Genomic DNA, 23969 nt, shown 5'->3' on the forward strand with positions numbered 1-23969 from the left:
CTTTGGATCTCAATCTCCAGCAATGACAATGTGTCAGTCATCCAAAACATGGTCGAGTACGATAGAGATGTATGTAAATGTACACATAAGTGTAACATGAGGGTGAGGGTTTTGATGTAGGTCAAGAAAAAAATAGAATACAGCATGGATGTGGCACTTTGATGGATTGCCAAGGAAAAGGAGTCCCTCAAAGTGGGGGTCCACACCCCAGATAAGAAATAGGCCAGGAAGCCGGGCGGTGGTGGCGCACGCCTTTAATCCTAGCACTCGGGAGGCAGAGGCAAGCGGATCTCTGTGAGTTTGAGACCAGCCTGGTCTACAAGAGCTAGTTCCAGGACAGGCACCAAAAGCTACGGAGAAACCCTGTCTCGAAAAATCAAAAAGAAAAAAGAAAGAAAGAAAGAAAGAAATAGGCCAGGAACTGGAGGAAAGGGGCAACAGGGAGGGTCGTGTTCTTATGTAATGCTTTTCAACAGCAGGACTGGAACACACAGTAGTTCAGGTGCTATAACAAGGTCACAGGCCAAGGAGCTTAATAACCGTATCCCTTCACCGTAACGGGGGGATGGAGGTTCAAGGTCAAGGTGTGAGTATAGTGGGTTTCTCCAGCGGCTTCTCTCCTCCCAGTGTCCTTATGCCATCACTCGTGTGTGTGTGTGTGTGTGTGTGTGTGTGTGTGTGCCCCAATTTCCTCTTAAAGGGACCCAGGCCGTACTGAATTAGAGCCCACACTTAAGCCTTATTTCAATATAATTACCTTCTTAGTGACTGTTTTTGCTAACACATATCCTGAGATCCTGAGAATTGGGACATTCGTATAGGGAGCCACAGTTCAGCCAGGTACACGAGTCCCTAGATCAGAGAGTTTCAGAAGAGCAGCAGCAGTTTGGCTTGTTATAGCCCAATGTTTATCTTTTGCTAGCAGATTAGCATACACCAAATAAACTGAAAATATGTTTATTTGAGCTGTAGTTGATTTAATAGGTTATGTGGACATTTTGGTTTGTACCAACTGATTTTAAACTAAGAGCCTCAGCTTTTTAAGAGTACACACTATCAGGAACAATATTCAGGGACCATCGCAGACTTACTTATGTAATAACCCACTCCCATGCTATGTTATAATATGCATTGTGTTTATTTTATGATGCCCAGGTTTAAAGCCAGTGCTAAAATATTTTGAAGACTTATAATTGTATAGGCCACAAGCCAGGATCTCTTTTCAATGGTAGTGATCATTGTTTTTTTTGTTGGGGTAGAAGTTGAGATAGGCTCTCACCTTGTAATCAGGCTGGCTTGCAACTCAATATATAGCCCAGGCTGGCCCCTCATTTTGATGTTCCCCCTGCCTCCATCTTCTGGTTTTACAGATGTAAGCCACCATCCCCAACAAAGCAGTCTTTCAAAGCCCGTTCGTAACTATTTGGCCTACTTAGTAGGAGAAAGCCAGGAGAACATGACAAAAGGTTCTTATTTGATTTTGAGACCCTTCAAAACACATTCTTAGGTATTGGTAAAACTTAGGGCCGGACTGGGGGGATGGTTCAGTGTTAAGAGCACCTGTTGCTCTTCCAGAGAACTCAAGTTCCAGCCATATCAGGCAGCTCACAACCTTCTGTAACTCTAGCTCTAGGTGCTATGATGCCTCTGACCTATATAAGCACCTACACTTGTGTGTGTGTGTGTGTGTGTGTGTGTGTGTATATATACATATATATATATATACATATGTAGACACACACACCTACATATAATTAAAATATTAATTTCTATGGGATCTCCTTCAGCCAATAGCCTTTAAGATATCAGCCCACTTGGGCGTGGTCTCTTATACTATAAATGCAGTTGTAAAGCGTGTGCCACCAGAAATGACAGCTTATCCACAGAGGTGACAATAATACAGGTAGTAAGAAAACCTCATAAGGGTTGGGGCACGGTTCTGTTCTTTGCATGAAAACACTCATCTTCAAAGAATCAAGAGACCTAGGACATCTAGATGCCTAAAGATGACAAGATAGCTATCCAGAAAGGATCACCAAACAGAGAAATCTGACTTATGATGCTGTATCATCTGCATGGTAAAATTTGATTATCTGGACATGTATACATCTCTACTTAAAAGGCTTTGGAGTGGAACAGTGACTATCCTTCTCTAAATCCAAGCATGTTGTTAAAAGAAAAATTCACAGTTTCTGCCTCATTTCAGGAGCCATTGGGTATGGGACAGAAAGAAGATAGATTTTAAGAAAATATCTTTCTTTTCTCCATGTCCACTTTGTCTATATCTTATCTTTCATTGAATATATGTCTATATGAATGATGGTTAAGTTTTCAACAATGAACAGTAGATTTTCCTGCAGTAATCTTTGAAACTTCCAGGAAGAAGGTGGGGTCCCACAACAATGACTCCATCTGGTTGATATGATGTCATGATGCTGATAGCACTACTCTGAGACTGGTTTTGGGGGACCAGTTGTGGAAATGGTGCACCTTCTTACAACGTTCTGGTCAGAACTCCAAATAAGAACTTCAGAAAAACCCTATTGACTACTCAGAGACCATTTTCAATTACACAAAACAGCAATCTTGAAACTTAACCCTCATTTCACTTTTACAGAATCCTATAGAAAGAACATCACTTCCATGACAGCTGGAAGCAATTCTAGAAGATGATGTTCCCTCTCCCAACAAGGTTTGTCCTCACAGTTAGGGACACCACTTAGGGGTTGTTTATTACTCATATAAGGTTGGAGTTGGGGTAGAAATTATATGGGCCCAGAGATCTCAAAAAAAAAGAAAGAAAAAGAGGGAAAATTGAATGGGATAATAGGTAGATTAGTGTGAGTTTACTCACACTACTACTAATAATAGTGAGTAATAGAATGAATACTTGTGAGCTATTATTTTTGCACAATTTACATTGGTATAGATTTTTGTATGTTGATACAAGTTCAAATTATATTTATGATATTGAATATGCTCCTATTTCTGTTTATAATATTTGTACACCTACGTAAAGTTATTTTGTCAGATTGTATGAATGCATGTTTCTACCTCTGTTTAAGACATTTTGTACATTGATACAATTTTAGGATATATTTATCATATTGCATTATATATTTCTACCTCTGATCAAGATATTTATACATTGCTTACATTTTGAAGTCATTGTTCTTCTTTACTACACAATTGTTTAAAGATTGTTTAATATTCTGATATGAAATCTTAATCTTTAAGTTATATAGGTATTAAGTATTATAGGTCAATAGTCATTCATGTTTATTATACTTTTAATCAGATTAATTAGATTCTTTAGATACATAGAGATTGTATTCTGCATAGATAGATAACCTTCAACCACTTCAAGAGCTATAGAACATGGCATTTAAATAACTTAGGCTCCTGGTGGTACCCATCTATTCCCGAGAGGGTATTGAGCACCAAAGACACTCTCCACTTGGAGTTTGTTTTCTTCTTGGCACAATTGGCCTTTGGGCAAGGAACTGTTCATGTCTCGACCACTGACAAAGTGTATGATGTCTGGACTGGACAAGCAGGATACAAGAAAAAAAGACTGCTAAGCCTTGCCAAGACAGGGTAAGATGGTTTGTTGACAGAGGTTTCTGTCCTGCCTGGTCCTGCAGCCATTCAGTCCCAAAGAAACGCACAGAGGTCTACATTATTATAAACTGGTTGACCTAGTAGCTCAAGCTTTCTTATTAACTAATTCTCACATCTTATATTAGCCCATAATTCTTGTCTGTGTTAGCCATGTGGCTTGGTACCTTTATCAGAGAGGCATTCTCATTTTGAATCATCTGTGTCTGGGTGACAACTGCAGACTCAGCCTTTCCTCTTCCCAGAATTCTCCTGTTCTGGTTGCCCTGCCTATACTTCCTGCCCAGTTGCTCTGCTTATACTTCCTGCCTGGCTACTTGCCAGTCAGCATTTTATTACATCAATATAACTGACAAATTTTTACAGGGTACAAGACCATTATCCCACAGCTCTACCCCTGCTTTTTTTTCCAAAACAAGAACTCTGAATCTAATCTCCTTTGTTTAGCTTTTTTTTCCCAGACCATATCCATAACAACTTGTAACCAACACTGTAAACAAAGATAAGTATCCATAATCTATTTTTTGGGAATGTGGGTGTATTTTTCAGGCTTCTTCTTGCTGATTGGGGGTGATGATAATCTTATGGGGACCTAAAGAAAATTTAGAATTATGGTCAAGTCCTGACTGGAGTATTCTGTGAGGTTTGATCATCTCAGCCAGCAGTCTTCAGTCCATTTTGGATGGGAACTCAGAGGAAACTCCAACAGAGGTTCTCTGAAACGTTGGATCATCTGGACCATCTCCTCCTATCAGAGATTTTTCAGGGATCTTTCTTGATCAAACCTGATTTTTCTTAACCCAGAATGAATCCACAGCCTCTTATTTGCCATGGAAACAAAAGCAAAAACTTTTCTCCAAAGTAACATATCTTTTGACTTAAATTTTGAAGTTTACTGTAATCTGTAGTGGAGCAAGGATGAGGTTTGTGGCTGAGGATACCTCTCCACATAGCATTGCTCAGAGATCTACTGGTCCTACATGATGAACTGATACAGAGGCCTGAGAGTCTCAAGTTCTTATCAGGGCTCTGATGAGCCAGGTACTTTTCTGTGAGGAAGGAGGGAAAGGTGGAAATGCCAGGTGGTTTCTTGGCTGCAGGCAACAACATCAGAGCTCTCTGCCAATGAAAATTATATGTTGGTTCCATCATGATTATTAGAAATTACATCCATGTTGGAGGTCCCCTTATTTATTATGAATTTAAATATGGAGCAGCCAAACTGTGGTTGTACCACATACTTGCATATTATCCAGACAGTACCTAGACTTAATACTGTAATGATCTGTTCTGTCTCTTTAAGAGACAAGCCACACCCACTCCCTCCCTTGTCTGCTGAGGCAGGCAGATCTTCCTTCCTGCTTGCAGTCTGAGTCTCTTTCTATTTCCATCTCTCCCCCAAAGAGAAAGTTTCTGTCTCACTCCATTCTCCCTACTTCTCCCCTTCCCTCCTTCTGTTTCTCTCTTCTCTCTCTCTCTCTCTCTCTCTCTCTCTCTCTCTCTCTCTCTCTCTCTCTCTCTGCTATTCTCCCCTTCCCTTTCATAACCCACTAAATAAATATCCAACCTCACTCTGCATGGTGTGCCTACCCATGTCTCTGTCTTTTGCCCACAGTGTGGCTCCCTGCCAGGGACCAGCTGCCTTTGGAGACCTGCGGAATAGTCTCGTGTGCCATCCCTTCCTGGGTCTGGCTGCTCTCTTGGACCCCCTGCACACTGCCTGTCACCACATGGTCCACTGAAGCCACTTGGGAACCCGCAGCCATTTTAATTAATCCATTACAAATACCTTTAAAATCCCATTTCATTTGCCTTTGATCTTCTTCCATTATTTTTGTAGTAGTGTCTGATAGTGCCTGCTATATCTTCTTTGTGGCTAACCATAAGCCTTGAGCCTGAAAGTTGCAAGGGCTATGCCATGGTTTTTATATGGTTTGAGGATATCTCCCAAAGGCACATGTGTTAGGATTTTGATCTCCTGTGTATCAATGCTGAGGTGATGGTGACTTGGTGGGGCCTAGAAGAAGAGAGGGGGCTGTAGTTAGAGGCCTGATCCTCCTGAATGAGTTAATGATCTTAAGAGAATGAGGCAGCTTTTAGGAGACTGGATTACATCCCAAGAGAGGAGGCAATTATCAAACAAATTCAGCTTTCTTGCTCACTTATTTCTTCCCCTAACTCATCTGCCATTCTATACAAGTTTGATGTGGGAAGTCCTTCTGTATATGTGTTGCTTTTATTGGTTAATGAATAAAGAAGCTATTTTGGACAGTGGCTTAGCAGAATAGAGCTGGGGTGGGGGGAAATAAACTGAATGCTGGGAGAGAGAAGGTGGAGTCAGTGAGATACCATGTAGCCAGCCGCCGGAGGGGAAAGACGCAAGTTGCCAGTTGGAACCTTGCCGGTAGGCCATGAGCCTCATAGTAAAATATAAAATAATGGAAATGGTTTAATTCTAGATATAAGAGCTAGCTAGCTAGCAATACACTTAAGTTATTGACCGAGCAGTGATTTAATTAATACAGTTTCTGAGTGGTTATTTTGGGAGTCTGGGCAGCCAGGAACGAACAAGCAGCCTCCTCCTATTACACAAGTTCGCTTCCTGCCATCAGAATCATTCAACCAAGCAAACTATAAGGGTTTTTTTTTTTATTCTGTTGCTGTGACAAAACACTCTGGCCAAAGCAACTTAGGGGAGAAAAGTGTAGGCGGAGACTGCTTGCTGGTTTCCCAGCCGTCCATACCAAAATAATAACACAGAAACTTTATTAATTACAATGATGTTTGGTCAATAGCTTAAGCATATCTTTAGGTAACTCTTATATCTTAAATTAACCCATTTCTTTTTTTATTTCTTTTTTTTTAATTTATTAAAGATTTCTGTCTCTTCCCGCCACCGCCTCCCATTTCCCTCCCCCTCCCCCAATTAAGTCCCCCCCACCTCAGCCCGAAAAGCAATCAGGGTTCTCTGTCCTGTGGGAAGTCCAAGGAACCCCCACCTCCATCCAGGTCTAGTAAGTTGAGCATCCAAACTGCCTAGGCTCCCACAAAGCCAGTGCGTGCAGTGCAGTAGGATCAGAAACCCATTGCCATTGTTCTTGAGTTCTCAGTAGTCCTCATTGTCTGCTATGTTCAGAGAGTCCGGTTTTATCCCAGGCTTTTCCAGACCCAGGCCGGCTGGGTGGTGAGTTCCCAGTAGAACATCCCCATTGTCTCAGTGTGTGGGTGCACCCCTCGCGGTCCTGAGTTCCTTGCTCGTGCTCTCTCTCCTTCTGCTCCTGATTTGGACCTTGAGATTTCAGTCCTGTGCTCCCATGTGGGTCTCTGTCTCAGTCTCCTTTCATTGCTTGCTGAAGGAAATTAACCCATTTCTGTTATTCTGTGTATTGCCACAAGGCTACATGGTGTCTCCCTGACTCCGCCTACTTTCTCTCTATATCTCTGTTCAGATTTCCTGCCTGGCTTTACTCTACTAAGCCACTCGCCGAAACAGCTTCTTTAATAACCAATGGTGATAAAACATATTCATAGCATACAGAAGGGAATCCCACATCAGAAAAAAAGCTGTTTTTTGTTTTTTGTTTTTGCCTTACAATGTCAGAATACAGTTTGTCATTGCAGGGCAGTCAGGGTGACAGGAACTGGTTGTATTATGTCTTGAGTCAGGAACAGAGAGCAATGAATTAATGCATACATGTTTGCTGTACTCAGCTTGCCTTCTTTACTCTCCTACAATTGAGGGGGTGAATCTGCTCACCTTGCCCATGAGTTTTCTAGTCCCGCCACCCAAAGCCTCTCTGAATGGCCTCTCCATCAGCTTGATATTACACTCAGCCCTTTAGGACAATGGGGCCCACTGACGTTTAGAATAGGTGGTGGGGCACTGAGACTGTGGCTCCAGACACTGAGATGCGGATTCAGTCCTTCAGTCTAGAATGTGCTGTACACTAATAACTCACACTGCCATATCCGCCAGCCCACGAAACTGAGGGCCAGCGAGTGCAGGAGTGACCTTCCCACTGCATCTGGTGAGTGGCCTTTTATTTATATTTGTGCAGCTTTGTGCTCTTGGAGATTAAAGGTCCTAATTGTTGCATGTGGGAATGGTGACAATTCTTTCGAAGCCCATAGCAAATGTCCTCATTTGAATGGAACCTGTAATTCCCACCTGTGTGTGTCAGGAGGCAGGTAGAGTGTCTTTCTTGAAGTCAGTGACTCACCAGGAAAGGCAGGGGTTACAACTATAAGCAGCAAGGATGAGGATTGCTTGTTCATGGTGGGGGGCAGGATGGAGGGCGCCTTTCTTGCTTGCAGCACATGTGGTGGGGGAGCAGTAGCTCTGTGTAGGGCGCTGTCACACTTTGCTCCCTACTATGTCACGTCACTTTTCATTGAAAACCAGCAATTTAATCTGGCTCAGTTTTTCAGCTTACTATTCCTGTGAGCAATCAGAAATTTTTGTCCCCGTAAGTTTCTTGTTCATTCCATAAAAGTTCCAAAAACATACATTCTTATACAAAATACACCATGAACAGTTATGTCTTCTGATGTCATAGTGCATTTTATAAGGTAAAAAGAATGGGGCGGAAGGGCACTAACTAGAGGCTCTGCCATGGCTTATCTGTAGCCCTGCTTTGAAGCCCCTGTTGTAATTTGTCTGTAATTCCCCTTTTGGCTTTTTCCATTTGAGGAATGCTAATGTGTTAGCGTGTGGCAGGGTCTGAGCTCACTCCCTGGGAAGCCGCCTCCAGCTTTGTTCCCCATCCACCATGGGAAACCTCACCTACAGTGTGTCTAAGGCCCCCATGCCATTTCTGGACCTTCTATTGTGCTGTGTGCATTGATACCAATCTTTATTTAATTATCCAAGTTTACTTCCCCTTTATAACTCACAGGGCAGGTCTGTTCCATTCGCTAACTCTTGTTGCTAAAGGAGTGTCTCGTCTAGTCTTAACTCAGTATTCTACCTGGGAACATGAAATAATGACTCTGTTCTTATAGAAAGTCTTTTTTTCTTCTGTGGCCCCCACTCTTTCTGTGATTTCTGTCTTGTCTAGTCACTGGTACACCGGCTTTCATGTGTGGGTTGCTTCTGACAGTATCACAGAGTTTCGCTTAGTAATTCTAGTGATTTGCTTAGGTTTCTAAAACACAGAAGAGTTCAATGTTTTTGGGAAATTGTATATAGTTTTTGAAAAACCCTGCATATGTTATCACCTCCAGGTACTACTTAGGCTTATTATAGTTCTTTATCTTTATCATACCAGGGCCTGAACCCAGGGCCTCATGCATTAGCCAAGTGCTATGCAGCACCCAGTGACGTCTGTCTCCAACCCTCATTTTACTTATTGAGACCGTCTAAATTGCTCAGGCTGGCCTTAAACTCACTTGGGAGACTATGCTGACCTTTCAAAGTGGCAGAGGTCATGAGCCAGTGTCCTACCAGTTTTGGCTCCTTGGTTTCTAACTTGGTTTGCAGAAGGAAGAAGCTCACACAGCTTTATAGGCTTCTCTGTCTCTGGACCTCTTGCTCATGAGGTGTCAGGACTTGGCACTGGGGCTCCTCCTGGGGCCCAGAGCACCACACCCAAGACCCAGTGTTCACATACCTTCAGCAAGATTAACTCTGCTAACCTTGGTACCTGAGCTTCCTATCTCCACTAAGGCTTCCCTTACCAAACTAGCTCACAACTCCAAAGCAGGATTCCTAGAGCCGTGTGTGTTCTTGGGTAGAGCCACCAGGCCCATCCCTGCATCACTCTAATGTCAGTGCTGACACTTTCCAAGGAGGGGACTTAACGGAGCTTCTGTGTCCTGAGGATGCTGCCCTTAAGAGGACCTGTACATGGAACATGCCCATGAGGTCTCCAGTAGAACGCCGGCATCTCTGCTGGCCTCAACCTTCCCATCATCTTTGGAACACAACAGTCATCTTCCTTGCTGGGCCGTGGTTTTTGTACCTGCTGGTTTCTATTTCTCTTTGATCCCCATCCCATTCCCTAATGCCATCTAGGGATGGCTCAGTCCTGCTTATCCTCATCCTTAGGCCATGAGCCTTAGAGTATCATGTAGACCTGAGTGGAGCTAGGTGAGGACTCACTGACAGCTCCAAGGACAGACACTCTCTTTTTTTTTTTGTTTGCTTTAACATAATTTCTTTATTGAATCTTTGGAAATTTCACATTTTGCTACCCAATACCACTCACCTCCCAGTCCCTCCATATTCTCCCCCTCCCACCTGCAGTGGTCCCCCAAAACAAAAATTAAAAAAAAATCAAACCAAACCAAAATAAAACAAAGACAAAGAGAAAAACACACAAACAAAACAACAACTACAACAACAAAAGAACCTCTTTGCTCCTCCATCTTTCCCCCTCTCCAACACCTCTTCATCCGTCCTGGTCATCTCTGGGATCTAGACATTGTTGCTAAAGGTTTAGTGTAATAAGCAGGGTGCATTCAGATACTGGGCAAAGCAGTCTGACATTCCTGTCCTTATTCTTCAAACGTAAGGAAAAATTCCTCAAGATAGAAAAATTCCCATTACATGAGTCTTAGTGGGAGGAACCTCCTGAAACTGAAGACATCTATGTGTGGATCTGTGACTCAAAGACAGCATCTCACAAAAGCACAGGCACACATCTGTGCACACACACAATCCCCTGAATCTCCCTCAGGAGCAGCAATCCATGGAGGCGGCTGGTACCTGCTCAGTAGCAGCAGAGGATAGACCTAAGGGACATGCTAAGGACACCGAGAGTCAGGAATGAGCAGGCCTGCCTGTTTCCTCGCCATCCTACCTTTCTCCATCCTAGCTCTCCAGTCTTCTCTTTGACAGTGCGATGCTCTTTTGACTTCTACCACCTGGGGGGTGGCTGTCGCAACCCAGCCAGGGCCAACTCCAAAGCCGTCATCTTCATTCTGTTTTTTCTTTTTTTTTTTTGGTACCCTTGACTTGCTGAGACGGTCTTACAGCATCTCAGTGACAGCAGAGTCTATGCATGAATGTGTGTCTACAGTACATAACACAAGACAGGCAGGTAAAACTCTTTTAATTATATTTTGGTGAACAAGAACAACCCTGCTGCAGTCCTGACCCGGTAAGCAAGCAGGTTCTTTAGCACTGCCACAGTCCACGCTGTCTGGGACCAGAACCCTCAGGCACCTGCAAGCCCTGCTGAAGATGGCTGCTTACTCTCCTTTGTTCCTCTGAGCAAGACAATGAAACACAAGACAGGAGAAAATACTTCATGGGCTCGTTGCGATCATACAATAGTCACCTTACCAGTCCATTCCCCAAAGCTGACAGCATCTTTGGTAAGGAGTTTGCACACAAAGCAAGAGCATCTTCAACTGGTGGGATCTAGCTAAGCTGGACCTTGTAGCAGTACGACCTCAGGATACTTGTTCCGTTGCTTCTGGCTTCAACCCCAGCAATGCTCATGCTGTCACTTTTCACATGGGTAAACCCACTACAACGAAGAAGGACATGCCATGAGTTAACCTTGGGATAAAGGCAAATGTTTAAGCAGAAAAGATTTCATATGGGGATGGAGTCCGACCTCATTTTTGCAACCCTATGTGGCTTACTGGTACCCCGTTTCCTCTAGGCTCAGAAGGAAAATGCTATCCCATTCTTCAGTGGGAAGGCCGTGTCAGGTCCCGCCTGGCAGTGCTGGGCATCACAGTGATTCTCGTGTGGTGAGAAACATCAGGGGAAATGGCCCAGACATGTCATTGTTATACTAAGCGCATCTCTACCAGAAACCCATAGGTGGTCAAAGGCGTGTGCCCATAAGAGCTCCCAGGATCGACTGTTTCTCACAAGGCCTTTTCAAGGTCTAAATCATGGTCTGGCCACATGTTCTTTGTGGACCATGCACAGAGAATCTAAATTTGCAAAGTGTGGGCGATGCCAACACAGGCTGGTTTTATACAGCACAGGAGACAACATACAGCGCACAGTAAGAGCTGGAAATCTGCCTTGTGGCTTTTTGCCTGCCAGCAGAAACAGAAGCAGGGTGTTCACAGTGGCTCATCTGAGGATGGACTTACTCACACTCTCTTCAACCTTTCCTTTAGGATCCTTCCTTTGAGCAGATGTGATGTGCACATCTGGTCTCAGCTATTTAGCAGAATGAGGTGGGAGGGTCACTGGATTCTGGAAGTTCAAGGCTAGCCTGGGCAACATGACAAGACTCATTCCAAAAGAAAGAAAACCAATTGCTTTACACTTTACAGACACAGGGCAGGAGGACAGCCAATTACCTGGCCCATCTGAGAGATCCCCCAAGCAAATGATAACAGCTCTTGAGGACGGGAAATGTGTTCTTCTTATTCCACACATAGACACGCAAAGACAGGTCCAAGGACGAGGTGATGACTCGGTGCGGATCCTTGGGATGAAGTCAAATGAGGCATGACTGTGGATGCCCAAGACTGGAAAGCATGCCTCGGGTAGGAGATGGTACACTTACCACCCATATGGATGTGATGGGCCTCTGGTGGTCCTGGAAGGCTATCAGATGCACGCCGTCTATGGTGAACAGCATCAGCTCTGACCGGGAGGCCAGCAGGATCACTTGGGAGCCGTGGGCCTGCATGAGGTGCGGAGACATAGTGTCTGGCAGGAGGAAGCTGGCCAGCTGTTGTGCTGGGGAGAATAAAAACACACAGGTGGCTCTTCAGGCATGGGTATGCGCCTCGCCCGATGGTGCCGTGCAGTGAGAAGAACGCGGCTCTGCAGTTAGGAAAGCTCTGCTCCTGCTCTGGTGCCAATCCCAGTCCAGCAGCAGCAAAATGCTGGGGTGCTGCCACCCTCACAGGAGGGGGCCATGGGCATGGAATTTACACCTAAAGCCCTGGACCACACAGGGAGCAACATGTGGTAAGCACCCCACCACTCAGGACATGAAATCCCACAGTAAAGCTTCTAGGATACTCTGCTTCCACCTCCCTGAAAGGGGAGAGAAGATGCCCTCGAGGGACTGCGAGAAGCCTGTCCTGAAGCACCAAACTGCAGGCTGTGGCCAGCACAGGGGCCTTACCTAGGATGCTCACTCTGTCCCTGGACTTGCTGGCCTTTAAACTGAAGGTAGTGATGACCAAATGCATGCCACTGTCATCTCTGTGCATCACTATCAGCCTGGCTTCCTCATCCGGAGCCCAGCAGGCCCTGCAACTCAGCCTGACAGGGAGGGTGGTGGAGACAGGAAGCCCGTCTTCTGATGGGTGGAGCAAGGACTGAGTGTAGAACACCTGGGGAAACAACCCTTTATGGTCACAGAGGGTGAGGGGCCCGAGAGATCCCAAAGCCCTCCAGCCCCAAGCTAGCTCCAGCTTCTGGCAGGACTGTCTTCAGCAGCTGGCTGCTCGCATACCCACACCCTATATACGGGGCCTGACAGGGCAGTCCAAGTCATTTTTAGGTCCCCTTTCTATGCATCCCACGTCCTCTGCACTCAAATGCTATTCTCTAACGACCTGCTTCCCCGGCTACCACTAGCTCTTATTTCTGTGGCCTAACAGAAATTTCAGTTTAGGTCCTGGCATTCAATGAGGGCTGCGCCTCTGGCAAATGACTGGACGTCTCTGTGCCTATGAACCAGGTCATGGTCAGGCCTTGTGACTTGTAGGGCACTCCTCCTGACCACAGTGCTGAAGGCAGAGAACACCCCCCACACACATACACATCATATGCTGTCGTCTGGACTGGGCCTCCCTGCTCACCGTTGTCTTCACACCATCCTCAGCACACCAGACAGCTCTTTAGAGGAGCATGCTGGTGGAGATGCTCAAGCCCAGATTGTAAGGAACTGACTTTGCCCTCCCCAGCGAGAGCTGGCCTTTCCAGTAAGAGAGAGGCACACTCCCATCTGGCTACAGGGCCTGGCCCTATAGCGATGGCCTGAGAACCTAGTCTTACAGTCTCAGGGTCCAGGCTCTCTAGTAACCTCCTGTTGTTGTTGTTTCCTCTTTTACTTTTTGGGGGGCCCGCCACCAAGCTCCCAAAATAAATCACATGGAGGCTTATTCTTACTTATGAATGCCTGGCCTTAGCTTACCTTGTTTCTTGCCAGCTTTTCTTAACTTAAATTATCCCATTTACCTTTTGCTTCTTGGGCTTTGACCTTTCTCTATTTCTGTATATTTTTTCTTCCCTTCTTATTCCATGTCTAGCTGTGTGGCTGTGTGGCTGGGTGGCTGTGTAGCTGTGTGGCTGTGTGGCTGTGTGGCTGTGTGACTATGTGGCTGTGTGGCTGTGTAGCTGGTGGCTGTGTGGCTGTGTGACTATGTGGCTGTGTGACTGTGTGGCTGTGTGGCTGTGTGATTGTGTGGCTGTGTGATTGTGTAGCTGGTGGCTGTGTGGCTGTGTGACTGTGTGGCTGTGTGATTGTGTAGCTGGTGGCTGTGTGATTGTGTGGCTGTGTGATTGTGTAGCTGGTGGCTGTGTGGCTGTGTGACTATGTGGCTGTGTGATTGTGTAGCTGGTGGCTGTGTGGCTGTGTGGCTGTGTGATTGTGTAGCTGGTGGCTGTGTGGCTGTGTGATTGTGTAGCTGGTGGCTGTGTGACTGTGTGGCTGGGTGTCTGACCCCTCCTTTCTTGCTCCTGGATCTCCTCTCTTCCCAGATTTCTCCTCCTACTCATTCTCTCTGCCTGCTAGCTCCGCCTATCCTTCCTCCTGCCTTGCTATTGGCCATTTGGCTCTTTATTAAACCAATCAAGTATTTTAGACAGGCAAAGAAACACAGCTTCACAGAGTTAAACAGATGCAACATAAAAGAATGCAACAACACATCTTTGCATCATAAAACAAATGTTCCACAGCATAAGCAAATGTAACACATCTTAAAATACGATTCCAACTGCATTGGGTTGACCAGGAATAGGGGTCACCAGGCACTGACCTTCGGGCCTATGTCTGGTCCTTGTGCCAGCACAAATACCCACTGTTGGTCAGGTGAGCACGTGAGGCTCACGGAGGTGTGAGAAAATGTTGCCACTTTGGAGAGCACTTGCAGCTGAGGAACTGTCAGAGTGTAGAGGTTCCCTTCAGCACAGGCTACCTGGAATAGAAAGCAAGTAACAGTGGGGAGTACCACCATCTTCTACAGGAGCTGTGCCTCCCCCCACTGAAGGGTGGGCACAGCCCACAGCAATGTGAGTCTCCTGCAGGAGCTTGGCATGTGACCCTCAACTGCCCTTCCTGTCAGTGACAGCAGCAGCTTGCCTGTGTGTTTTACATTGAAAATGATTCCTCTCACTCTGATGGCACTTTTAAAAGTCAAAAGAAAATGTTTACTAATTTGGGAAGAGCTGCCAGGAGTGCAAATGTCACCACAATTACTGCTGCACCTGGTGCTCCCAGCTAGACCCTATACACACATGCAGGATTACATTCAGGGGGATGCCTAAAATTAGAATTACTAGGTTAAAGGGTAAGCCTATTTAAAATTTTTCATAAAATGAAAATAACCAGAAAGCTCTGGAAACTAGTTCCAAGCATATCCCCACCTAACATGCAGAAAAATAAACATTTTAAGACTTCTGGGTAAGGGGCCTGTCCAGACTGGCCGGAAGGACGAGAGTCAGAATAGGAAGACATCAACTTCAAAAAGGTGGTGGCACCAGCTGAGAGTGTGGAGGAAGACGAACAGCTGACACCAAAAAGAACCAGCTCCAACCATGGCTGTGTGTGTGTGTGCCGGAGTGCCTACATACCTGTGTGCGTGTAAGCCGAAACCTCGTTGAAAGTAAGCCAGGCCTCATCTGGTGACAGGGCTACCTATCTTATTCTCAGGACAAGTCCACAACCCTCACACCCAGCTCCAGGTCTGGGTGACAGTGTGATTTCGCCAGTGGATAATCAATACTGGAGAAGACTCTCACCACGTCACTATATGATGCAGAGGGCATTGCCCAGGGGCTGTGGTTTGAAAGAACCCATTTAAAATGGTGCTGCTCTGGGGTCTTTGGTGCTGCCCTGGGGTCCTGAGAGCAGAGTGCAAACCCAAGTCAAGGAGCCTGAATTTAACCTGCGACAACCCCAAGGTGAGAGCCCCTGAGGCCAGCTGTAGAGGCTTCAGTAAGGACAGACACTGTCAAGCTAGAAGTGTCGGGAAGCTCAGTGTAGGCACTAAAGTATGTGGTGAAGTCAGCCCCACCCCTGACAGTCACAAGCCAACTAAGAATGAAGGTGTTAAGAAAAGCTGCATATATAAGAAAGCAAGGCCATGTGGCCACAAAACCATAAGAACTCCACACAGCAGGTTCCCACCACCGCAGGAGAGGCTGAGGCTGTGCAGAAGTCTGAAGGACAGAGGAGCCTGCATTCCCTGTGGTGGGCAAGGAGGAGCCAGAAAGGCAGGGTCTGCTATGAAGCGGGATCCAGACTCCTCCCACCATCGTGGCTTTAACCAAGAGCCCTGAGGGGCTCCTGAGAGCAGGGTCACTCACCATCAGGAAGGGGCCCTCTGGGTGACCACAAGCCTCCATGGAAGAACAGAAGGTTGGTAGGCGGAACGAGGCCCACTCAGATCCGGTCTCTGCTTTCCACCCGGTGATCAAACCCTGTCTGTCCAGTGTGACAACCAGCTGCAGCGAAGGATAGGCCACCAAACTCACCAGAGGAGCAGGCTGCACAGGGCTGGACCAGATCTCTATGCCCTGGGGACAACAAAGTTAGCATAACTGACTGATACAGGGCCCCATCGATTTCACAGATACGTATTACTTCATCAGTCAGCACAGGCTTACCCGAGCCGACTACACCAGGCTCCACAGCACACACGGAGCACGGGTGAAAAGGCTGTGATGGACCTGGAAATGGCTCTAGGATCACCTAGGAAACAAATCTCTGTGGTGCGTGAGGGGTTTTCTAGATTAACTGAGCTGATACCATCTGATGAACTGGGGTCCTGGGCTGCTCTCAAGGATCTGACACCCTCTTCTGACCTTCATGACCTCACAGACACAGAGCAAACCTTCAGAAAAGTCCTATATCTGGATGTGGAAGGATGCACATTATAAAAACAAGTGGAAAAAAAAAAGGCATGGTATCTAAGGCCTGCGAGCTATAGGGCAAAATCCAGCCTTGTATCAAAAGCCAAAGAAAAAGGCAGGAGAAAGGCCAAATCGTTAACACTGTTAACTTGAAGGATTCGAGAAAGGGATAGAAATTGTTTGTAATTTAAATAACTAGGTTTCTGTTGTTTATTTAAAGTAAAGTGGCTTTAACCTCTACTCTAAGACTAGGAATTGAACCCCGAGCCACATACATGACCAGGCAAATGCTGTCCCACTGAGCCACAGTTCCAGCCTGCCATTTTTGTTTCAGGAGTTTTTAAGGCACAAAAACACACAAAGAAGCTGGATGTAGGCCACACCCTTGATCTCCTTCAAAGAGCACATGTAAATACTGTGCAAGTTTCAATGCAACACGGCACCAGCGTTAGAAACTGAATCTTTAAGGAAGAAACTATAGCTGCTCGTGAACATTAGGAAGGTTGGGAAGCCAGGCCAAATGACAGGAAGGGCTGTTGGCTGTCTGAGGTGTCCCACACTGCAAACAATGGAATGCTAATTTAAGGTTTCGTACACCATGACCTGCCTGCAGGCATACAGGCCACTGCACATTTTTCGTATCTGGTTTAAAAACAGAATATCTAAGGAAACCACATATTACTGGAGTGTGCTACTACACTGTTCACACATTGTCCGTGGCTCCTTTTGTGTCACAGCTGCAGAGTTAAGTAGTTATGACAGAGGTTCTGGCCTAAGAGGAGCAAAGTGTTCACCATCTAGTTGTTTAAAGAAAGCACTGCTGGCTCATGCAGCAAACGTACTCTGTTTTCTTTTGAAAAACCCAAACTAAGGAGAGCCCAACCCTCAACTTCTTTTAAAATTTACTTACTTGGTCATTAGTGTGTGCGTATGTGTGTCTGTGTCTGTGTGTGCACATGCATGAGCAGAAGGAGCAGCCTGAAAGTTCTAGGCTAGCCTGGGCTACAGAGTGAGATCCTGTCTCAAAAAACCAAACCAAAACAAAACTCTAAAAGTCTTCACTTTTTACATCTACATAAGCACTAGAAAAGTTTAGAATTCTAGGCAAGCTGTCCAGTTTGGTGTGCACACACATAGGATGACAAAAAGCTTGCAGAACCGTCTGGGGTGCAGCATGAGCTCCAGCACTGAGGCCCCTGACTGAGTGGCTTGCAGGAAATGTGAGGAACGACAAAACAGCTGTCATCCCAGGCACAGGGCACAACAGCCCCGGCCACCACTGGCAAAGTCTGGTTCCAAGAGGAAGCCAAGCATGTGTCTGTCACATGAGATAGGTTACTCTCAAGTTTCAAAGCCATCCCCCCCATGCTTATTATCAGTATGTCCCTACTGGTGACAGCTGATGGCAGAGCTCAGATTTCTCATCTGCAAAACTGGGCTCCTACTCTGCATTAAGATAATCAAACCCAGTAGGGATCCTTCCCTCCCCAGGGAGCAGTTCACCTCACGCAGATCCCAGGCACGCACGGTACAGTCTGAAGACACAGTGCAAACCACGGACCTTGCCCTTTCATCAAAGCGGTACTCATGGGGTGAGATGTAGGCCAGCTGATCTATCTTTCCTGGAAGAGAGCACACGCATAGACAGACTCAGACCTGATACACAACTGGTCCTCTTCTCCAGTACCAGGAACACAATGAGTGCTTGCTGAGGGTGCATGAAAGAGACAGGGAGTAGTAGCTCAGACCCATGCAAGCTGATGGGTGAGAATTCCAGGGAGCAGAACCCAGTTATAACTAGAGGTTTGGCTTATTTTATTTGAGTGTTTTGGTCTGCTCTGAAAAGGAGATAACAGCTCATTCCTTCCTCCCATAACAGAGCACAGACGACGTAGCACCCAGCGGGACCCACATGTTATCAAGTAGCACCAGCCAAGCCAGTAGCTGAGACGCCAAGATCCCTGAGATTTGGCCGGAAACAGGGTGGGAAGTGGGAGTGGACATAGCTACGATCCGCCAGCTCGTACCTGTGTGCCCAGAAATAGCTTTGCTGGTGAAGTCCCGTGGCCGCCCAGATGCCACACGGAACTCCAGCTCAGACCGGCATAAGTAGTACTGCCTCCACGTCTGGGTGCCCACGATCACTGGGAAGGCTTTGCAGGAGGCCCAGCGTCTCAGACACAGCTGCCTGAAACACAGATGCAAGCTTAGGCAGGGCACAGCAGTCTGGTTTCTGACACCAGGAGACGTAGCTTTGAATTCTGGTCTTACCTCTGTCCGGGCTTGAAACCCTGGATAACTCACTGTCCCTAAGGAGTCCTCAACTCTCCTCTGTCAAACAGGGGCAGAGTTAACAGGAAATGAGTGGCGGCAGGCCAACCGCACTGTACTTTTTATATGACAACCCGCCCTTCACGGTGGCCCGCCGGGGAAAGCGCTCACCACCATTCTACATCAGATAACATAAATCCTTACGCCTGATCTCAGTCGACTCTGGCTGACATCATTAGGCATTCAGCTTCCTCATTACTGTTTGCATGAATATCTCCTTCCAAGGTCTTACTGTCAACATATCTGTCTTTTGATTCCAAGTGTGTCTCGGAGATGGGGGCACACTCAGCCATAGAGTGCTTGCCAAGCATGCACACTGGTACTCACTGCATTTGATCCCCAAATCGTGTAACAGAAAAAAAGAAAGCTACGTGTATCTCATGCATACAGCATGACGTCAGACTATTTTTCTTCGTCAATTCTGTCGCTCTGCCTTTTCATTGGGCTGTATATCATATCTTTGCTGTTTTAATGCTTCCTTGTTGTACGCGTTCCACCCTCTATTTCATTACTATCGTATTTTGTGTTAAGTTTGGTCAAATGTACTGTTTCAATTTCTCTGTCATTTCTTGCACCATAGTTTTGGTTACTTTTTAGTGCTTTCCTTAAAGATTCTAACTTGGATTTTGATACATCGGCAGCCGCACCAGTCAGTTCATCCATTCAGACAATTTCTCTGAGTCACATTCTTGGCAAGTCCTGCCTTTCCCCAAATGAACTACACCTGCTTAAAAGTCAGGTCTTCAAAGAGTAGACAGAAGAATGGATTCCAACGAAAGTCCACCTCAGAACTGACTGAGCGTGTCTTGCTAGTCAATATGAGTTATAAAAGCTAAGAAAAAGCAACAAAAAGAAGTGTTCTAAGATGCTGAAGACGGAAGACGCCAAGATAGCCTTGAGATGACCAAGAATTCCAGGTGTTAGTTATCCTACATAAAAGCAAAGCCTCCCTCCCCGTCCTGAGGAAGCTTCACATCTGAGCAGCTGTTCTCCATTAAGGGTGGAAACTCTAACTCCGACCTGACTTCCAAGGCTGTGGGCCCCATGTTCAGCCAGCAGAAAAGGTCCAGGCCTGCGTTGTGCCATTCCCCTCTCCCCGTTAGTTTTATCTTAGTATAAAAGATAACAGGTTCCAAAGAAGCAAATGTAACATTTTAAATAATCCTGATTTATGCAATCTTAGGTTCTAATCCCAGCACTCAGGAGGGTAATGCAGGAAGATTAGCAGCTCAAGGCTATCCTAGGCTACAAAGTAAGCACAAGGCCATCCTGGCTATGAAATGGATCCATTTATTCATTCGTTTGTTTGTTTTAAGTGCTTTGATTCTACTGACAGAAACTGCGGGAAATGAATTCAGCTGGTTGAGTTTGGCAGTCCTGCCAATACACAGTCTTACACTACTAACCATAGAGAATTCCTCATGGCTAAGGACCAGGGATATAATCCTTTCTCTGTCCTCAACACAGGCAGAAGTGAACACAGCACTGGGAAACCACGTCCAGTGAGCATCTCTCCCTTGCAGGACCCTTGGCTCTTCCTTCACTTACCTCCACAGTTCCTGGGTCACTGAAACCTCGTTCCAGACCTAGGATAAGGACAGGAAGAGACAGCATCTGCTCAGTCAATAACTATTCAGCACCTGGCTTGCCAAACCCAATGGAGGGGACAAAAACCAAAACCAACCCAGTTTCCACATTCAACACAGCTCAACCTGGTGCATTGAAAGCAACAGACAATTAAAAACCACCAAATGATGAAAATGAAGAGACTCAGTGGGATTGATGAGTCAGAGCCCGGGGGCTCAGAGAGACAATGACTAATCAAAGACTGGCTGTTGTTCTAAATCAATGTAAGGAAACACACTGGATATGCAAATGATGCATAAGCATGAAAGGATAGTTTCCTAAGTTGCCTCAGTTAGAGCATGAGGTTTGGTTGCAGAAGAACTGGGAAAAATTGCTGTCTGGGTGGCTTTAACCAACTCCCAACAGTCTCCAGGCAAAAATACTGAGAAGCAGCTACCTGAGCATTTTGACTGGGGGAGGAGCAAGGTCAAGTTGTGTGTAAGCAAGATCTCTCTGCTTGCTGTGAGGATGGGTAGGGATTTCAGATTTCTTATGTGGAGCTGCAGCAATGGGGATGCCTTAAGAGTTGCCAAGATGGTCTGATGGGAACAGTCTTCCAGGGCGGGTGCTATGCAAGCCCTGTACTCACTTCTTTCTGCAGAGCTATCTGCAAGATGCTTAGGGTGCCTGTGTGTGCTGTTCAGGACTGTAATCTTAGCACTTGGGAGGTGGAGGCAGGATGATAAGTTTAAGGTCACCCTCTGCTGCATAGCTAGTTCAAGGCCAGCCTGAACTGTGAGATTCCAACTCAAAAAAAGAAAAAAAAAGAAAAGAAAAGAAAGAAAAGCATCTTTTTATTCAGTAATGATGTTGTAATTTTGCAAAATCAAACCAAGCAAAGATCTACGCATCTTCCCATTCAAAGCCAGCTGGGTGGGTTCTCCGTTCTCAAACAGAGACTGTGATGTGTGCTGTGCTCTACAGAACAAATACTAACCATCTTTAATCCTTCTGTTAGACTCATAGTGATTTCTGACCTCCTTTAATGTATGGGTGGATCAGAACCAGGAAAAGTTGGCCATACTAAAGGGCAGAAGGAACTTTTCTTTCAAACTCGGCCTACTATGCAAAAACAGCGGGGGACTCACCTCAGCCCTGCACAAGACTCCATCATCACCTCAGAGAAGTCACTGTGTGACACTCAGTTTCCTGACGAGCATACATGGGAGTGGAACTCAGTCATTTCCCATATCTACTTAAAGTTATCCTCAGAGACTTGGAACTGTGAGGTGCTCTCTGGCTGAGACCTGTCTGGGAGAGGTGAGGACCCCCTGTCTTCCTTCCCCACCAGAGACCTTGTGCTGGCAAATGGGCACTTTTGCTTGTGTTTTAGTTTTAAATGTAGCTTTGGGCCACATCAGTTCCATATGGGAAACCAAATTTACCCCGGTGTTTCACAGACACTGCCAGGTCCTTAGCCAGCTGTGGCCTTAGGGTACACCTGTGCCTGTTGTTTTCAGTGGCACCTGAGACTGAAGGGTAGATGAGGCATGGGATAAAAATGGGAGACGACGACGAGACTTTAAAAAAAATACCTTAAAAAAAAAAGGTGAAAGCGGCCTCATGTGTAATGTGGTAAATTAACTAACCCATTTTCAGAGGAAGAGATCATATATTCCTTCATTATGTATTACATTAATCCCCGTGGGTGAGAATAAGATCACCACCACAGTTTTTTGAGCCAAATCCGAAGCAAGCTTTATCAAATACTGGCCAGAATGATGGACACTGGCCAGGCCCATGTCTGGAATTTCCAGTGAATGGCACCAGATTACATTAGATGGGGGTTTAAAAAGGCAAAAACCCACAAGGCGAAGTACTTCTCTGTCTTTGTCTAAATAGGAGCATGAATACATCCTGACGCACTTCCTGCTTATGTACCTGTGGTCAAGCACATCTGTGCAGTTGGGACAACCAACCTTGTCTACTGACGTGAAGATGGTGGCTTGTTATCAGGAACAACAGACCCCAGCATTCCAGGAAGTTACCTGTCCTTGGGCAAGTGGGGCTCACAGGCTAGAGGCGTTTTGTTTTATAGATCTCCCAAGCACAGTAATTTTAACTTAAAACATAACTTCAGCTGTCACAATTGATAAACCAAGATGTTAAACAGATGCTGTAGGCAGACAATCTCTATTTTCTCTCTAGGGTGTGGCAGGGACGAAGTGTAGAAGACAAGACTTATAAACTGTGGCAATGTGAGGTAAGTTCTCAGGCTCACAAAGTCTTGGCAACAGATCCAGAGGAAAAAGATGCAGGCCCTCAGAAGTATCACAGTATAGCAAAGAGAAGTGGACAGAGATACTGTCAAACTACAGCAGCTTTAAAAGCTAACAGTGACAGACAGGCCCCTCCCTCAGCTGGTGAAGCGCATGGCCTAGGTGCATCCCCCCAGAACTTCAAATGCCCTAGGTGCATCCCCCCAGAACTTCAAAGGAGAAAACAAAACTAGGCAATGTCTATCTGCACACTGAGGTCTGGGGCCTTCAGCTTCACTGCCAGATGTCAACTCTGGGTCCTTTGAGGATGTCTGGAGAGTCACACACATGCACTTTGAAGATTTTGGCGAAGTTGACCAGATTGGGATGAACAGAATTGGCAACTTTCTGTGGGTAAAGGTTTTAAAACTGAACAGGTCTGAAATTGAAAATCTAAGTGCTCTGTTCAAGCAAGGATGCATCTAACCTTACGACCACTGACTTGCTTAATTGAAGAGGCTAAAATTTCAAGGTATGCATTGGGTACTTGGGATAGACATTGAAGGGAGATTTTAGTATGTTTTCTGTCACAGTTCAGTAATGAATCTGGCAGGGAAAAACAAGTACCTTACATTAATAGTGATTTAATAGAGGAAGCACACAGCCGAGCATGGAGGGCGAGACAGATGACAAGCAGGGCAGGGGCGCGGTCAAGAAGGCAAAGGGTAAGCTCAGGACAAGGGAGCCACGGCAAAGCCAATCCCTGGAGGGGGTGGGGGGATGCTCCGGGCGGCCCCGGGCCTGCGGAGCGCGGAGGTGGGGTGACTCCACCGGACCTCACCTTGTTCACCTGCGCCGCGCACAGCAGGTCGCGGGCCTCCAGGAAGGAGAAGACGTGCAGCAGCTCATGCGGGCCAAGTTGCAGCGCCATCCTGCTCGCGGAGACCCAGAGCCCTGGCCCTCTTCCGCCACTGTTAGATAAACCCGCCCACATGCGGAACTTGTGTCGATTACTTCCTCTCCCAGCTTGCCTTTCCCCGATCCTGCTGTGGTCCAGGCAACACTTGACCACTGATTTTTTTTTTTTTTTTTTTGCTTTCTAAATAATATCATTCAAAATTTCCACCTCCTCCCCTTTCCCTCCCGCTCCCCCCTCCCCTCCAGTCCTTAGAGAGGGCAGGGTACCCTGCCCT

The 23969-nt window shown here is 46.1% G+C and overlaps 1 protein-coding gene across 2 annotated transcripts; it reads right to left on the bottom strand.

The window, feature by feature from the left end:
- Window positions 1-10653: 10653 nt before the first annotated feature.
- On the bottom strand, window positions 10654-23969 carry Fbxw12 (F-box and WD repeat domain containing 12). Of its 2 annotated transcripts, none has more exons than XR_012910366.1 (10): window positions 23618-23774; window positions 20501-20538; window positions 18649-18809; window positions 18125-18243; window positions 16076-16285; window positions 14527-14685; window positions 12666-12876; window positions 12096-12215; window positions 11887-12014; window positions 10654-11090 (listed from the first exon to the last, which is right to left on the bottom strand). XR_012910366.1 is itself a non-coding variant. In XM_075969737.1 (10 exons), exons 1-10 carry the CDS (start codon window positions 23768-23770, stop codon window positions 10982-10984), a joined length of 1464 nt encoding a protein of 487 aa, XP_075825852.1. In that variant the 5' UTR covers window positions 23771-23969; the 3' UTR covers window positions 10654-10981. The 2 variants fall into 2 exon arrangements, 1 of the variants encoding a protein (XP_075825852.1); XM_075969737.1 differs by having other exon boundaries at window positions 12096-12271; window positions 23618-23969.

Source organism: Microtus pennsylvanicus, chromosome 4 (genome assembly GCF_037038515.1).
Source record: "Microtus pennsylvanicus isolate mMicPen1 chromosome 4, mMicPen1.hap1, whole genome shotgun sequence".
NCBI lineage: Eukaryota > Metazoa > Chordata > Mammalia > Rodentia > Cricetidae > Microtus > Microtus pennsylvanicus.

Bases quoted from the DNA above. Each gene is read 5' to 3' on its own strand.
- Fbxw12 (XM_075969737.1), bottom strand. From the start codon at position 23,770: ATGTGGGCGGGTTTATCTAACAGTGGCGGAAGAGGGCCAGGGCTCTGG. The intron at 14,686-16,075 runs GTGAGTGACCCT...TTTCTATTCCAG, and splicing joins CAGAGGGCCCCTTCCTGATG to GTAGCCTGTGCTGAAGGGAA. The intron at 12,272-12,665 runs GTAAGGCCCCTG...TATTCTCCCCAG, and splicing joins GGACAGAGTGAGCATCCTAG to CACAACAGCTGGCCAGCTTC.